This window comes from Elephas maximus, chromosome 1, assembly GCF_024166365.1.
Source record: "Elephas maximus indicus isolate mEleMax1 chromosome 1, mEleMax1 primary haplotype, whole genome shotgun sequence".
Taxonomy (NCBI): Eukaryota; Metazoa; Chordata; class Mammalia; order Proboscidea; family Elephantidae; genus Elephas; species Elephas maximus.
Window position 1 is genome coordinate 75,938,434 of NC_064819.1, and position 15,494 is coordinate 75,953,927.

General features: G+C 41.7%; 3 protein-coding genes across 5 annotated transcripts; 2 read left to right on the forward strand and 1 right to left on the reverse strand.

The window, feature by feature from the left end:
- The first annotated feature begins 1,218 nt into the window (after positions 1-1,218).
- LOC126077106 (histone H4) lies at positions 1,219-5,676 on the forward strand. Of its 3 annotated transcripts, XM_049886113.1 has the most exons (3): positions 1,219-1,714; positions 2,416-2,475; positions 2,729-3,981. In XM_049886113.1, exon 1 carries the CDS (start codon positions 1,265-1,267, stop codon positions 1,574-1,576), a length of 312 nt encoding a protein of 103 aa, XP_049742070.1. In that variant the 5' UTR covers positions 1,219-1,264; the 3' UTR covers positions 1,577-1,714; positions 2,416-2,475; positions 2,729-3,981. The 3 variants fall into 3 exon arrangements, with proteins under 3 accessions (XP_049742070.1, XP_049742060.1, XP_049742077.1); XM_049886103.1 differs by adding an exon at positions 4,127-5,676 and having other exon boundaries at positions 1,219-2,809; XM_049886120.1 differs by lacking the exon at positions 2,729-3,981 and adding an exon at positions 4,127-5,673 and having other exon boundaries at positions 1,219-2,522.
- A 1,549-nt stretch (positions 5,677-7,225) lies between these two features.
- Positions 7,226-8,087, reverse strand: LOC126077096 (histone H2B type 1-K). Its single transcript, XM_049886077.1, has one exon. It carries the CDS (start codon positions 8,037-8,039, stop codon positions 7,659-7,661), a length of 381 nt encoding a protein of 126 aa, XP_049742034.1. The 5' UTR covers positions 8,040-8,087; the 3' UTR covers positions 7,226-7,658.
- A 230-nt stretch (positions 8,088-8,317) lies between these two features.
- Positions 8,318-8,799, forward strand: LOC126077088 (histone H2A type 1-H). The gene has a single exon (XM_049886049.1). The coding sequence runs from the start codon at positions 8,360-8,362 to the stop codon at positions 8,744-8,746; it is 387 nt and encodes a 128-aa protein (XP_049742006.1). The 5' UTR covers positions 8,318-8,359; the 3' UTR covers positions 8,747-8,799.
- Positions 8,800-15,494: the final 6,695 nt, after the last annotated feature.

Below are 15,494 nucleotides of genomic sequence, written 5' to 3' on the forward strand. Positions count from 1 at the left end.
GAAGGGAAAGCAATTATTTTAATAGTGGGGGAGGGGAATGCTACAATAGGGAGAAGACTGTGGATGTAAGATCTTCAAGCATCTGAAAGAGTCAAGAAGGAAGTGTTTTTATACAGTCTGAGAGTAAACAAGGCTAGAAAAAACTCAGGTGTGGAAACGTGGAATGAAAGGGTGACGTCAGAGAATAGTAGATCAGAATGTTTTATGATGGGGGTCAGTCTATTCTCCAGGTCGTTGTTGTTAGATGCCATTGAGTTGGTTCCAACTCATAGTGATCCTATGTACAACAGATTGAAACACTGCCCAGTCCTGAGCCATCCTCACAACCTTTGCTGTTTAAACCCATTGTTACAGCCACTGTGTCAATCCATTTTGTTGAGGGTCCTCCTCATTTTCACTGACCCTCTGCTTTACCAAGCATGATGCCCTTCTCCAGGGACTGAGCCCCCTGATAACCTGTCCAAAATACGGACGACAAAGTCTCGCCATCCTTGCATCTAAGGAACACTCTGGCTGTACCTCTTCAAAGATAGATTTGTTCATTCTTCTGGCAGTCTGTGGTATATTCTATATTCTCCAGGAAGGGCCCTTAAAGAGGGGTAATATGTTGGCTCAGGCTGAGGGTGAGCCAAAGTTCAGGGACTTGGAGGGAAGAGAGAAGCGTAACTAAAATTTGGTTAACAAGCACTTTGCTTCTCATTGATCAGTGGGGACAACCAATTCAGTTACTAATTTATGAGGCAGGAGATGGGGATTTGGAGGGTCTGTGTCTGACCTTGTCATAGGTGAACGAGGGGCCATTCATGAGTCTTATCTCAATAATATGAGAAAGGTGGCTATTTGCAGTAAGTTGTCTTCCTGAACACAAAATGGTATAGAAACACAAATGCTGTTAGAGAAAGAAAAATGTATGTGTAGAGATGAAATATGTGTTATACTAGTAAGTGTTATCCTATTTTAGTCTTTTTTGCTTTTTTATATACCGTCCACAATGTTAGAGTTTTATTATCTAATAAGGTTGGAGGACGCAGTAAATGAAAAGAGCCGGAGGAAAAACAGCCCAGGCCTTGAGAATAAAAAGAACTAACTGACCTGGAACCAAAAGGGATAGCACAGCAGGCTTCTTCCCCTTTTACATCCCCTCCCCCAACGTAGAGAGACTTCCCGCCACAGCACTTTCGGTTTTCACTCTGGTCCGCAAGAGATTGCCTATAAAAAAGAGCCGCTAGATGTCATAGACAACTTGGTCTTCGGCAGTCTGAGGATGTCCGGACGGGGCAAAGGGGGTAAAGGCCTTGGCAAAGGGGGCGCTAAGCGCCACCGCAAAGTCCTGCGTGACAACATCCAGGGTATTACAAAGCCCGCCATTCGGCGTCTGGCTCGGCGTGGCGGTGTTAAGCGTATCTCTGGCCTCATCTATGAGGAGACTCGCGGGGTGCTCAAAGTTTTCCTGGAGAATGTCATCCGTGATGCTGTCACCTACACCGAGCACGCCAAGCGAAAGACAGTTACTGCCATGGATGTCGTCTACGCGCTCAAGCGCCAGGGGCGCACCCTCTACGGCTTTGGTGGCTAAACAGCATTTTATCGCTCTGTAGATTGCTGAAAAAACAAAGGCCCTTTTTAGGGCCCCCAAACTTTCATTCGAAGGAGCTGTGGAATGTAGCGTTAATGTAGCAGTTGCCTACTGAAATAATCTTAAAATGCTTGCAAGGTAAAGTATGAAGCGTCCGACCTGGGTAGAGATCTAAGATTCCTAAGGGGGGAGTAGAGCCTCTTTTCGCCAGTTCTGTCTCTGGTTGCCGTTTGCAGCCTTTCTCTAGCGTCTTTACGTTCTGGGTCCTTTACCGGTCTAGAGAAAAAGTCGTTATAGGGTCGCTGAGTAGGAATGACTCGACCGCAACTGGTAGGATACAGTCGGGGCAGTATTAAAAGTCTTTCCAATATATAGTCCCTGTCTCCTTTTATATTCTTACCTTCTGGTACTATTTTAAATACTGGGTATACAAAAGACAGTCTAATGAACACTACATCGCTTAAATTCAGTATAACAATGTAATCTCTGTGTGTCCGTACTCAATAGCATAGTCCTCTCTTCGCTACCCCGGAATTAACCAGCGTCTTGAATTTGATGTTTATTTTTCACATGCATTTTTTAAAACTATGTACATACCCCTATGCAATAGACAGCATCATTTTGCACGTTTTAAAAGCTTCAGAAAAATATATTTCTGTACATATTTTTATGAAACATTTTTCTCCGTTGCTTTTGATATATATGCGTTGAAACGTAATTATAGTTTACCTTGGCCGTTATTAGGGCTCAAAGCGATTCTAATGCCTCAGTAGTATATAATTTATTTATCCGTTTCCTTATTGACGGAGGTCTAAATTGTTTTATTTATCCCCCTGCAGACGGTGCAGCTGTACGCTTCCTCTATAGTATTTCTGGCCGTGGAGTTTCTTGGTAACAGGGTATGTGCATATTCAACATGAATAGAAATGGACAATTTGCTTTCCAAGTTAGTGTTTTTAATTTACACTCCCATATTCTACCAATAGTTTGAGACTTCTCTTTACTGCATGTCTTCATTACATTTACAAATATCAGATGATAATTTTTGCTAGTCTAATGATTTGTAAAATGGTATCCCACTGGGGATTAATTTGTATTTCTCTACTATAATGAGGTTGCTTTTTCTTTCCTGTGATTTTTTTACTGTTTCAGGTTTTCCCCCACTCTAGGAACAGCTTGTTCAGCTCTGCTCATTATTTTTATTTTCTGTCGCCTTTTTTCGTTTCGTGATTTGTAAGTATTTTCTATATAATTTTACTTTTAACCCTTTGTTAGCATGTGGCAAATGCATTGTGTCACCTTGTAGGTTGGCCTGTTTTGAAGTCTCAGTGATATCTTCAGATGTTCAAAAATTAGTTTTATTTTTATTAGTTTTTGGGACTGCCGCCTTTTATATAGGAGTTATCTTCCTCTTCCGCCTCTAAAGAGCCCCAGAAACCAATGGGCAAAGAAGTTTAGACTGCTTATCTCATCATTGGAAACCCTGGCGTCCTAGCGGTTAAGAGCTATGGCTACTAACCAAGAGGTTAGCAGCTCGAATCCGCCAGGCCCTCCTTGGAAACTCTATCAGGCAGTTCTGCTCTGTCCTATAGGGTCGCTATGAGTCGGAATCGACTCACAGCAGAGGTTGTTTGTTTTTTGCTTTTTCTTTAATCTCATTGAAAATCCTGATGGTGTAGTAGTTAAGTGCTAGGCCTGCTAACCAAAAGGTCAGCAGTTCCACCAGGCACTCCTTGGAAACCCTGTGGGGAAGCTCTACTCTGCCCTATAGGGTCTATGAGTCGGAATCGATTCGACGGCAATAGTTTTTTTTGTTCTTTGTTTTTTTAATCTCATCATTTGGCTTGAATTGAAGAGTAAAGCTTTTCGAAAATAGCTGTAAGAATAGGAATAAAAAAGAGCTGAGGAAGCCCTGGCAACAAATTAATCTTCCTAGTTTCTAATAAACAATGATAGTAACTGAGTACCTAAAATTTGTAAAACATTATGAGAGAAACAAATAAAAAATGTAGCAAGTGAGAGAAGAGAAATAATACCTAAAATATATTTAAAGTCTATTAAATTCGTGCTGTGTTCTACATGCATTATCTCGGTAATATTTAGAACAATCTTGTGAGATGGATTTTATTAATTAGTTTACATTTAAAATCGATACTGGGTTCAGTTATTGGATATGTTTAACTATGGCTTGGAACTACATTGGTATGTGAATCCATTTGTTTAACTGCAAACTTAAAAGCTTTTAAATACAGATCAAGTATTTCCAATGAAAATTTGGAGCCCAAATTTTGATATACTGTAAGTAAAATATACACAAGATTCTGAAGACTTAAGATAAAAAAATGCAAAATAAATCAATTTTGTATTGATACATGTTTAAATAATAGTGATTTTGATATATTGGTCTAATAAAAATGTTATTAAAATTAACTTCACCTGTTTCTTTTTACCTTTTTTTAGAAAATGTGGTTACTAGAAAAATAAAAGTTGCATATATATTTTTATTGAGCAGTGTTGTCTTAGAGTAACAAATTGGCTTTAACTTTTCAGGTCCAGGAACACTAATTGAGAGTCAATAAAAATCCTACTAGGGAAGAATGGAAAAGTAAGAGAAGAAACCAAATGAAGAATAAATTTCATTTTTCTCCACTTATATTACTGAAGACATAGATGAGGACCTCTTTCAACACATACCTCAGGTGGTATCGAGAAAGCACAGTGACACAATATATACAATTCTTATGCAATTCCATTCTATGGAATGGTGAAGCTTCTTTCTTTGTATTAAGCACTCAGAATAAAGAAAGATTAAAAAAAAAAAAGGTTGCCACCGATTTGGGTTTTGGAAGTAGATCAACAGGTCAACAGGCATCTTTGGGTGGACTATACTCCAAAGAAAGATTATGATTTTAGGTAACCTTTTCCTAACTCAACTGAGGAAAGCCAAGGCATTTTCTTAGACACTTTGACCTCTTTACTTCAATTTTTAGACCGAGAGATACTTACAACCCACATTAATCACAGTTAAAATAAATCTCCACGTTTCAATCTCAAAACTACTCTTGGTTTCCCGCAGAACAGGAGATTCTGAAAGCTTAGTGGGTGGAGTTCCTGGCAACAATGAATGAACTCTCCACTCTCTCTGGCCAAGATGTGTAAAAGTCAGGGGCTGAAGGAACAGCTGAGCCCTTATAGGAAACAAAACCAAACCCAGGGCCGTCGAGTCGATTCCGACTCATAGTGACCCTACAGAACAGAGGAGAACTGTCCTGTAGGTTTTCCAAGGAGTGCCTGGGGAACCCGAACTGCCGACCATTTGATTAGGAGCTGTAGCTCTTAACCTCTATGCCACCAGGGTTTCCAGCGGAGGTACAAGGGGTGTAAATTAAATCATTGAGATTTTTCCCAGTGTTGATAGAGCTCATGGTCCTAGATTCAAGTGTAAGTGCCCCAAGATGCAATTTAGGGTAGATTGTTTAGCTTGCCGGGAACACTGTTGGTGTAGTGGCTGAGTGCTATGGCTGCTAAGCAAAAGGTCGGCAGTTCAAATCTGCCAGGCGCTCCTTGGAAACTCTACGGGGCAGTTCTACTCTGTCCTATAGAGTCGCAATGAGTCGGAATGGACTCGACGGCAGTGGGTTTTTTTGTTTTTTTTAACTTACAACTACAGCTATTTTTCAATAATTATGGGTAATGACTGCTAAAAATACACATAATCACAGATCATTTAAGAGAACTAACCATTGCCAACTGGATTACAAACCAGCAGAAACCTATTTAAAAAGAACTGTTGTTCCTCTTTTCTACCCCACCCCACCCCCTTTGTCTATGCTTTTATCCAAGGGATTATTGGTATTTCTTTATTGGATTAAAGGGCATGACAGATTATAATACAAGAATTTAGAACAAGGAGAGAGGGAAAGGGAGAAATAAGGCATTTTTCCTGCAATACTAACTAGGTGATACTGTCCTATTTAAGTGTTATTCAGGAGGCTGCAACCATTGCCAAACTGGATTCCTGTGGTTCAGTATTACACAGCAATTGTTTTACAGCATGAACTACCCATTAGGAGATGAATTATTTTAGCATACAGTACATATAGAAATTCAACACATTCAACTTTTTAATAACTTTAAAACAGAAAATAAATTCTAAGTTTAAAAAAGCCTTATTTTTGTTCCAAATTAAGCCCAAATTTATATGGCTAGACAGGAAATAAATGACAAACAGGTATACGGTATAATGAAAAAAAAAGAATGGCATATTAGTAAGAATTTGAATCTTATTTTGCCTCCAGTAATTTGAGCAAATTATTTACACTCTTTGCTTCCTATGTGTAAAAGAACATTGATTTAAACTTTGCGATTCCTTCTACCTGTTAAATTTTGAGCTATCTGGAAAAGCAAGATGAGATCTGTGTGGAAGGAGTGAGAAAAGGGGTGATAGTAAAAGCAGGAGAAAGTCATGGCCACTTCCACCTGATATTTCTATTAAAACACAATGTACTTGCAGAATTTTGGAAGACAAAAAGAGTATGGAAGTAAATTTTTGTAAAATCAAGATATCCATTTGCAAAAATGGTTTAAAGCTGGAAATAATGACAACACCAAACCGTTATAACTGCACAGTGAAATGTTAATCTTACTGGAGTAGCCAGGGTATACCTGAACGCGGACTTCACCAAACCTGTTTTCCTAGTCAATTTCTACTCATGGTGACCCCAAGTGTTTCAGAGTTGAATTGCATTCCATAGGGTTTGCAATGGCTGAGATCTTATGGAAGATCACCAGGCTTTTCTTCCCCAGCGCCACTGGGTGGACTAACCGCCCACCTTTTGATTACTAACCAAGTGCAAATTGTCCCACCCAGGGGCCTACTTAATAAATGTTCACAATTATTTATTGATACATTTCTTAGAATATTAATGTAATCCATAAATTCCTGGTAAAATAAAACCTAGATGAACGGTGAACATACGCTTTGCACGTGTGTAATTTTCGAATTTGATCTTGCTGTCTCCAAATACACTTCCAGGAAGGCAGACAATTACTTACATAAGATCACTCGCTGTATCCCTGGAGACTAAAACAGTGCGTTAAAAAAATATATGTTAAATTAATGAATGAGGGTAAACTCATTTTCTTACAAAACTGATCTTTACTTCTAAATCACAAATTTAACAGTTTCCATCCTAATTTAAAATTGACCCCAGTCTTCACGTTGCTGATTACTTGCATAAAAGAGCAAGAATCACTTTTAGCCTCCTTTCACACTATAAAACTACCCCACCTAATTTGTGCTCAAACCCTGGACCCGGGGCACTATTCTCTCCCCTTTCGAGGTGGCCTTCTGCTTCAGGGGCGGCCTTGCCTTGTTCTCAAATCTTTTTGCTGTCTGGTCTCTTAAGTTTTTCTCTCTGAAAGCTCTAAAAGCTTTCTTTGTTGAATGAAGAAATCAGTGAACCTTGAAAATGTTGTCTTAAAAACTAGCAAACTGGTCACACAAGTTCTATCCTATCTTGTAATCTCTCGTATTCGATTTTATTCATAGGCAGAGTTATGCTTCTCATCTTTCCTTTGCGGACTGTATCCCAGGTTGTGGTCGGGCATTGTCTGAGCACCAAATAGACTGAAAAGTAGAAGTGGGGGGAGGGGAGGGAGGGGCAGGGTTTGGGAGCTGTACGAAAGGCAGAAATCAAACATCTTAACCCCTTTCCCCCATTCTTCTACTTCTGATCATATCGCACTTCAGAGACAACTAAAGAGCTGCGTTTTGGAAGGCCATTGGAAGCCAAATCCACTTAAAAGCAGAGTAGAACCTTGATGGGGGTGAGGAAGAAAGCGGCAAAATAAGCTGTGAACAGAAAAACAGAAAGCCACGCCCATCTCACGCAACCGTTGTCGCGCCAGAGACAGGAAGCTTTGTCACAAAGTTGGAGGGGAATCCTCACAACCACCTTAGGGAGATCGCCTGAGTTTAAGCCGAGACACTGTCCCTGTATTTACAGCTCTAATATTGACAACGTAAGTGGCTCTTAAAAGAGCCTTTGGGCTTCGGGGCAAAAGCAATTGCTTGGTAAATTTACTTGGCACTGGTGTACTTGGTGACGGCCTTGGTGCCCTCGGACACAGCGTGCTTGGCTAGCTCCCCGGGCAGCAGCAGGCGCACGGCTGTCTGAATCTCCCTGGACGTGATGGTCGAGCGCTTGTTGTAATGCGCCAAGCGAGACGCCTCACCAGCGATGCGCTCGAAGATGTCGTTGACGAAGGAGTTCATGATGCCCATGGCCTTGGAGGAGATTCCGGTGTCGGGGTGGACCTGCTTCAGCACCTTGTAGACGTAGACGGAGTAGCTCTCCTTGCGGCTGCGCTTGCGCTTCTTGCCGTCCTTCTTCTGCGCCTTGGTCACCGCCTTCTTGGAGCCCTTCTTCGGGGCTGGAGCAGACTTAGCCGGTTCAGGCATCGTGAGAGGAAATAGCAGAGTACCAGTAATGAGAAAAAGTGCCAGCAGGAAAAGATGTAGCTTCTTTTATAGGAGCCTCTTATGCAGATAAGATGATGAGTTAAAACCCTGTGTCTGATTGGTAGTTATTCAACGTGACAACAGAAGTTAATTTTGCCCAATCAGAAAACGCTAAGTTCAATATCGCATTTCCATTGGTTAAAATGAAAGCGGTACTTTTAACCAATGATACAACTTCTTTTTCGCGCCTAACAGTGGTTATAAAAAGCGCTGCCCCTGCCTTTCCTTTAGCAGCGAGTAGTGATTCTGTCGGGAGTGAAATGTCTGGACGCGGGAAACAGGGTGGTAAGGCCCGCGCCAAAGCTAAGACGCGGTCTTCCAGAGCTGGTCTCCAGTTCCCAGTGGGCCGTGTGCATCGTCTGCTCCGTAAGGGAAACTATGCAGAGCGGGTCGGGGCTGGCGCGCCGGTGTACCTGGCGGCGGTGCTGGAGTACCTGACGGCCGAGATCCTGGAGCTGGCAGGGAACGCGGCCCGCGACAACAAGAAGACCCGCATCATCCCGCGCCACCTGCAGCTGGCCATCCGCAACGACGAGGAGCTCAACAAGCTGCTGGGCAAAGTCACTATCGCGCAGGGTGGCGTCCTGCCCAACATCCAGGCCGTGCTGCTGCCCAAGAAGACTGAGAGCCACCACAAGGCCAAGTGAAGCAAGGTTGGAAATACTGGAAAACAAAGGCTCTTTTCAGAGCCACTCACACTATCAAAGAAAAAGCTAGTACACAATCTCTACTGCACTTTTAGAAACACCTTACTGTATTTTAGGTAAAAGTTTTACACAGTAGGTTAGATTCCCCTTTAGCGATTTTTGAGTAGACTCGATGGCAACAGATTAACATTCTTAATACAAATTGTTCTGTGACATTTGTTACAATTTTTTCTCACTATGTTAGCATTCAGGTTGATTTCATTCTTTTTTGTTCTGTTTCCATTGATTTAGCTTCCCTTCCTTGCCTTATCTTTGCTTTTGAGTAAATGTTGACGGTTTGGTCTCATAGCTGATCTTTGGTTTTGTTCTTTGACGAAGATTATATAAAGTGCTCCTTTCCCCTCAGGATTGAGTAGAGTAACTCACTTCCTGTAATCTGATCTACTGGAAGAACAAGTACTAGTATGCCCGGGAGAGTACCAGATGAAGCCAGGCCGGCCAATCTCTGAACCCGCCTTGTAATTCTAGCCTGATAAAATCAATTTGCAATGTTCTCAAGCAGCCAGAGTAAGAGCCAAAGAATTTGGAAGATAAAATTGCTGATGTAAATTGATACAGCTTTACTGATCAAAAATTAGTCATAATCGCAGACCCACCATTTGAAGTCAATGCCCTCCATACTTTAGATATTTGAAAACAAATCGACACTGTTGCCAGACTAGAATTAAAGGGGTTCAGGGATTCCCGCTTGATTTGATGTGGTACTTAAGCTACATAAATTATGACTCTGGAATGTACTAGGCCCTGGCAGTCTCAATTGTCAGGAGATCAGATTGCATAAACAGATAATATTAAAGGTGTTCCACCCCTTCCCCAGGGGGAAGGAGCACTGTGTTTTGTGATTGCTTCCTACCGCTTCCTCACCCCCCAAATAATCCATGGACTCACCACCATTATTGCTAGATCCAGAAGCAAATAGATCCTCCTTTCCTCTTGACCTCTACTCTGTCCTCTGGCTGGAAATTATCAGAACCTAGCTGGCAAGAAAAAAAAAACAAAAAATCAAGGAAATGTCATTTGTAGTCTTCTAGCTTTGGGATACACAGGAAAGTATAGAAGCATGAAGTTGGGATAGAGAGACAACAAACACAAAAAAGCAAGGAGTTCACCATGTTCTTTCTTGATCATCTCTACCTTTCCAGCTTTTCTGCTTTGCTACCTCTTTGATTGCTATCCTGTAATCACAAGGGTTATTTCTAGAATATGTTGAATTTCTTCCTATTCCAGAGGCTTCGTGTTTGCTACTTCCTAGGCCCAGAGTACTTTTTGGTCAGTCATTTTTCAGTTTTCACAATGTCTTAGTCATCTAGTGCTGCCATAACAGAAATATCACAAGTAGTTGCCTTTAACAAAAATAAATTTATTTTCTCACAGTCTAGTATGTGGGTGGTTAGTAGGCTAGAATTTTAAATTCAGGGAGCCAGCTTCAGGGGAGGGCTTTCTCCTCTTTGTTAACTCTGGAGGAAAGTCCTTGTCATCAATCTTCCCATGGTCTAGGAGCTTCTCTGCCCAAGAACCTCCAGTCCAAAGGACACACTCTGTTTACGGTGTTGCTTTCTTGGTGGTATGAGGCCCCCATGTCTGTCTGCTTGCTCCTCTTTTTCATATCTCCAAAAGAGATTGGCTTAAAACGCTATTTGATCTTGTAGCTCTCATCAATATAACTGCTGGTCATCCATCATAGCGATAGGATTTACAACACATAGGGAAATCACATCAGGTAACAAAATGGTAGACAATACTAGGAATCATGACCTAGCCAAGTTGACAGGCAATTCAATCCCGACACATAATAATACACCTTCTCTGTGAGATGTTCCTGATTCCTAATTTACGTTATGCCTGCTGACATCATTCTCTTTAGACCAGGGCCTTAAACTACGTGTCAGTTATCACATTTTGGAAACAAGTATCTTATTTGTACTTCCATTTAATGCCTGTAAACTCCAGTAGTATGTAAATTAGAAGAGTCAGTTTGTTATCCAGGGTCCCATCAGGAAAGGAGTGACTCTCAAGTTGTGTACTTTGAAAGTTGTTTATTAGAGAATCTATTTGTAAAGGGATGAACAAGGTATTTAGAAAGCCAAAAGGGATATTGTGGTAACCTGGAGCTAGTATCATCCAAAACCAACAGAGTAGAACTGCCCCACAGGGTTTCCAGGGCTGTAATCTTTACAGGAGCCAGCTGTCACATCTTTCTCCCACAGAGCAACTGGTGGGTTTGAAACGCCAACCTTTAGGTTTAGCAGTCTATCGCTTTAACCACTGCACCAGCAGGGCTCCTCAAAACCAAGTTGTTTCTGCCCAACCTTTCTCATGTTCAGCAAACTTACTAAGCGCTGTGCTAATGAGGGGACTCAAGGGCAATGGGGGGGGGGAGGGAAATTTGGAGACCAGAGAGTTCCTTCCTCTTCTGATCTGCATTGACTTCCCACTGGCCAAATTCAACCAGAAACCAGAGGGTAAGGAAGTGCATTCATATATGGGCCAGTCTCTTGGGGATACAGGATGGAGGAGAGGGAGAGTGAATCTCAACTCATGAAAGGAACTGTCTGGCACAGTCTACTCCTTTTGTCCTTTGGCATTTACTCTTATCCTTTTCCTAAGTGAAAAGTTTTTATCTTCAAGTTGTAAAGCATGAAATCACACCAGCTCATGGAGTGTTATCAATTTGTTCAGAATCCCACCTGAAACCTAAAATTTTATTCATCGCTTTCCTAGAAGGTACTGAGGTAAAAAGTAGGAAATAATTTATTAACATAATAACAAAGCTGCTATGGACTTAGCTTCTATAGCTGACCACAAGTTTGAAGTTAATAATCATGTTGTGTGCTCTCAAGTTGATTCTGACTCACGGTGATCCTGTAGGACAGGGTAGAACAGTCCCAGAGGGTTTCCTAGGCTATAAGTTTTATTGGAGGAGATCACCAGGTCTTTTTTTCCACAGAACTACTGGTGGGTTCAAACCATCAACCATTCAGTTAGCAGCCAGGTGCTTGATCATTTTGTCACCAGTCCTCTTTAAATTAATCCTAGATCCCTTCTGAAGCTAATTCCTTTTTACCTCTACCTCTGTCCACACTTTAGCTGGACACTTTACACGGGGACATGGTGTAATTTATGCCTTAGTTCCTGTGATATCTGCATACTTGGTGGTCTTTTCTTTATAGCTTTGCCACAATTTTTTACAGACCAGGACTTGTGGGCAAATAAATGCTTGAGAGATTGCCCTGGGTTCTGGCAGTATCCTCTTCACCTCCACTGGACAGTAGAAACTCTACTGTTGTTGTTAGTTGCCTTTGAGTAAGCTCCAATGCCTAGTAGTATCAGTAACTGAAAAAGTAAGTAGGAGCAAGAGCATATTTATTTCCAATGAAAGAAAGAAAACATCTTTGAATGTTGATAGGAAAGATCTACAGAGATAAAATTGCTTTTTTTGTAATATAAAAGAAAGAGGGAAGAATTACTGGAACTATGCTTTTGATTAGAAGAGAGAATTTTTAACTTATTTCTCATGGAAAATTTAGGGAAGTCACAAGTAGAAAGCGCATGCCATTGGTAAATGTGGAACTGGTAAAAGTTGTACTATGCCAATCTGTCTCTTATCCTACTCAGAACTGTTGTAGTGAAGGCGTCATTCACAGAAAGTCCTTCAAAAATAAAAAGTGCAAGCAAAGAGGCCATTTTCTAGTCCTGTGCCACACCAAGAATACAGAATTTGCTTTTCTCTCCTTATAGAGAGGCACATAAAAATGAAACCAAAGGCCAAAACATCCCAAGAGAAAATAGTGAAAAGCACTTCTGTCTGGAGCTGCTTTCTAAATAGGGTGAAACGGAGTCCCTGAGGGAAACAGAGACAGAAGTTCAATTCAAATAGACCTGAGACAGAAAGTTAGCCTGCATTCCCCTGCTTATAGGCCACATTCCCTTTCCTTAAACTTGACTAAGCTCATGTCCTTGAGACTGAGAAAGTCTCCAGGTGTCTTCCCTGCTCAAAATACAAATATTGGGAAGCAGGTGATTCTTCAGCAAACTTGCCAGTAACTAGGATGGTTTTGTTTGTATAATCTAGAGGAAAGGAGATAAAATCTCAGTAATTAAACCAGGGCCTTTTTTTTGAGCCAGTTATTTTTGGTTTGACCCCCTGCTGAGGATTTGCATTTGTATTTCCACCCCAGATTTACTGAATCAGAATGTACCCCAGTTGATTCTTATGTATCAGATATATATCAGTATATATAAGCATATTCATAAACAAACAAACAAACAAAAATCAGTTTCCAGGGGTTTTGACTCATGTTGACCCTGTGCGTTACATAGTAGAACTTCTCCACAGACGGTTTTCTTGGCTACAGTATTTTCACCACTGAGTGGACTCAAACTGCCAACATGTGGGCATGTGGGTTAGTAGTCAAGAACCAACAGCTTATGCTACCCAGGGACCTGAGAGCCACTGAATGTGGAGCCCTGGTGATAGACTATTGAGCAAAATTGATAGCTCTCCCTGAAGCATACTACGACGTAGAAGGAGGGGCCTGACAATCAAATAACCTCAATAATTGATACATCATAACTGAAGGAAAGGGAAAAGGGATCAAGAACAGAGAAAATACAGAAGTTTTAACCTAGAATGGGAAAGAGGCTGTGTGGAGAGGTCAGGAATAGTTTCCCTGAAGGATTGCAGCTGAAGCCGAGAGGTGAAGCGTTAATCAGATTTAACCAGATAAAGAGAAGGGTATCATTTTATACCGTGTCCAGAACCCTGACTCTAAAGGGCATGTTTCTAGAACAGCAAGCAGGTGGTATGGGGTGGAGGAGTCACCCAGCTCTGGAGCCACACAAGAAGCACATTCTCATATGCCCCTTCTGGAAATTCAGTGACTGGAGTCTTGATGGCACAGTGGTTAAGAGCTACCGCAGCTAAACAAAATGCCAGCAGTTCGAATTCACCAGTTGCCCCCTGGGAACTCTGTGGGGTATCAACTTGACAGCATCGGGTTTGGGTTTTCTTTTTTTTTTTTTGGCAACCAAGGAGAACGAAGTTTCAATGAAGTCTAAGTGCCCCCAAGACACTGAGCATTTTCTCAGAACTTAGAGTGGGCGGGCCGAGTCCGGGACTCGCCTTGCTGGCTCCTCACAGACATGTGGGTCAGGACCCAGCCGCAGACTCTAGGGGAATAGGACTCATTTCTGGCGCCTGTTAAAATGCCAGCTTCCACGGCAAGCACGGAGACATGGGGACGGGTTTGGCCTAAAATGGAGCCCAGGAAGGTCCACTTCGAAGCAGCTCCCTCGCCATTCCGTTGCCAAAGGTTTAAGAACCACTCTTTAAAACTGGGCAGGTGACGTGCGAGCGTAGGGAGGCGGGGGGGGGGGGGGGAGGAGCAGTGGAAGTTTTGGGTTTCAAGTACTACGCCTTCCAGAGAGGGTCCACCGAGCTAGGAAAACTCCATATAAGCGAAACTTAAGTTTTGTTCCCTTTGTTTTGTTTACCAAAAGTAAAAAGAAAAAAATTTAAAGGCGATAAGGGAGTAAACTGTGTAGGCAATCTTAAAATAAATAAGGAAGATAGTGTACAGGTCTTTAGACGACACAATAGTTGTTTCTGTGAAATGGGGGGAAAAAAAGAATCAGCTAAACGGCAGTTTCTGGTGGCGTGCCGTGATCGTATAGTGGTTAGTACTCTGTGTTGTGGCCGCAGCAACCTCGGTTCGAATCCGAGTCACAGCAGTAGTTGGAAGCTGCTTCCAACTGTAATTTTTTTTCAACACACTGCTGTGGAGACAGTCTCTGAAAAGCCCATACAAAATTTAACGGACTTGTATTTTAATCTGAACACAAAAAAGACAAATATTAATCACCCATCCCAAACAGTCAGCCAGAGAATGTCTATGAGATGTTTTATTCGTTTGTTTTTTCTGTTTCCTCTCTCCAATACTTCTGTTCCCAGCCCTACACAAACCCATATCTACACAGTCCTGTTGGTGTTGACTGGGTATTCCGAAGAAGAAACTGGGATGATCTGAGAAAATAAAAAATTGAAAAGTTTTCCTTTTTAACACTGGAGACATGAGGAAATGACTGTTCGAAAGCAGATTCAGATTTATTGTGGTGAACTTTCCCAGCACATGAAGATTATGAATCATGGTTGGGCCACTGTTGAGCAATTCTACACTTTGAAAATCTGGAGAAAATTGGAAGAACTTCTGGGGAAAAATAATCATGGCCCAGAAGAATACCCTCTATCTCTAGCACCCTCTGTTTCTAGAGTGAGTTAGAAAGGGGCAAGTGAACTGGGTAAAATGGTAGTGGAGGAGAGCTAATTTGAGATGAGGGGGTGAAAGGAGAAGCAGCCAGTGCTATGTGCAAGCCACTGTTAGGTAATGAGACCAGCAGATTCCCAGAGGAGCTTCCTTGAGCCCATTTCTCCCATAGTACAGCACTCTGAGAACACATAAATGGCACCTAGGTCTCATAAAATGTGAGTGCTCAAAAAATACTGTCTATTGTCTTTTTTCTCATAAAAAAAATAGTCTTAGCTTATTAGAAGTTTTAGTATGAGGGTAGCCTCTTCTCTTTCCCAAAGCCATCCCTTCTTGGGGCTAAAATAGCCCCTACTTCCTCCCCAATTGTCTACCTGACATAGATTCTGAGACTCTCATCAACAAAGCTTCAGAGAGATTGTACC

Bases quoted from the DNA above. Each gene is read 5' to 3' on its own strand.
- LOC126077106 (XM_049886103.1), top strand. From the start codon at position 1,265: ATGTCCGGACGGGGCAAAGGGGGTAAAGGCCTTGGCAAAGGGGGCGCT.
- LOC126077096 (XM_049886077.1), bottom strand. From the start codon at position 8,039: ATGCCTGAACCGGCTAAGTCTGCTCCAGCCCCGAAGAAGGGCTCCAAG.
- LOC126077088 (XM_049886049.1), top strand. From the start codon at position 8,360: ATGTCTGGACGCGGGAAACAGGGTGGTAAGGCCCGCGCCAAAGCTAAG.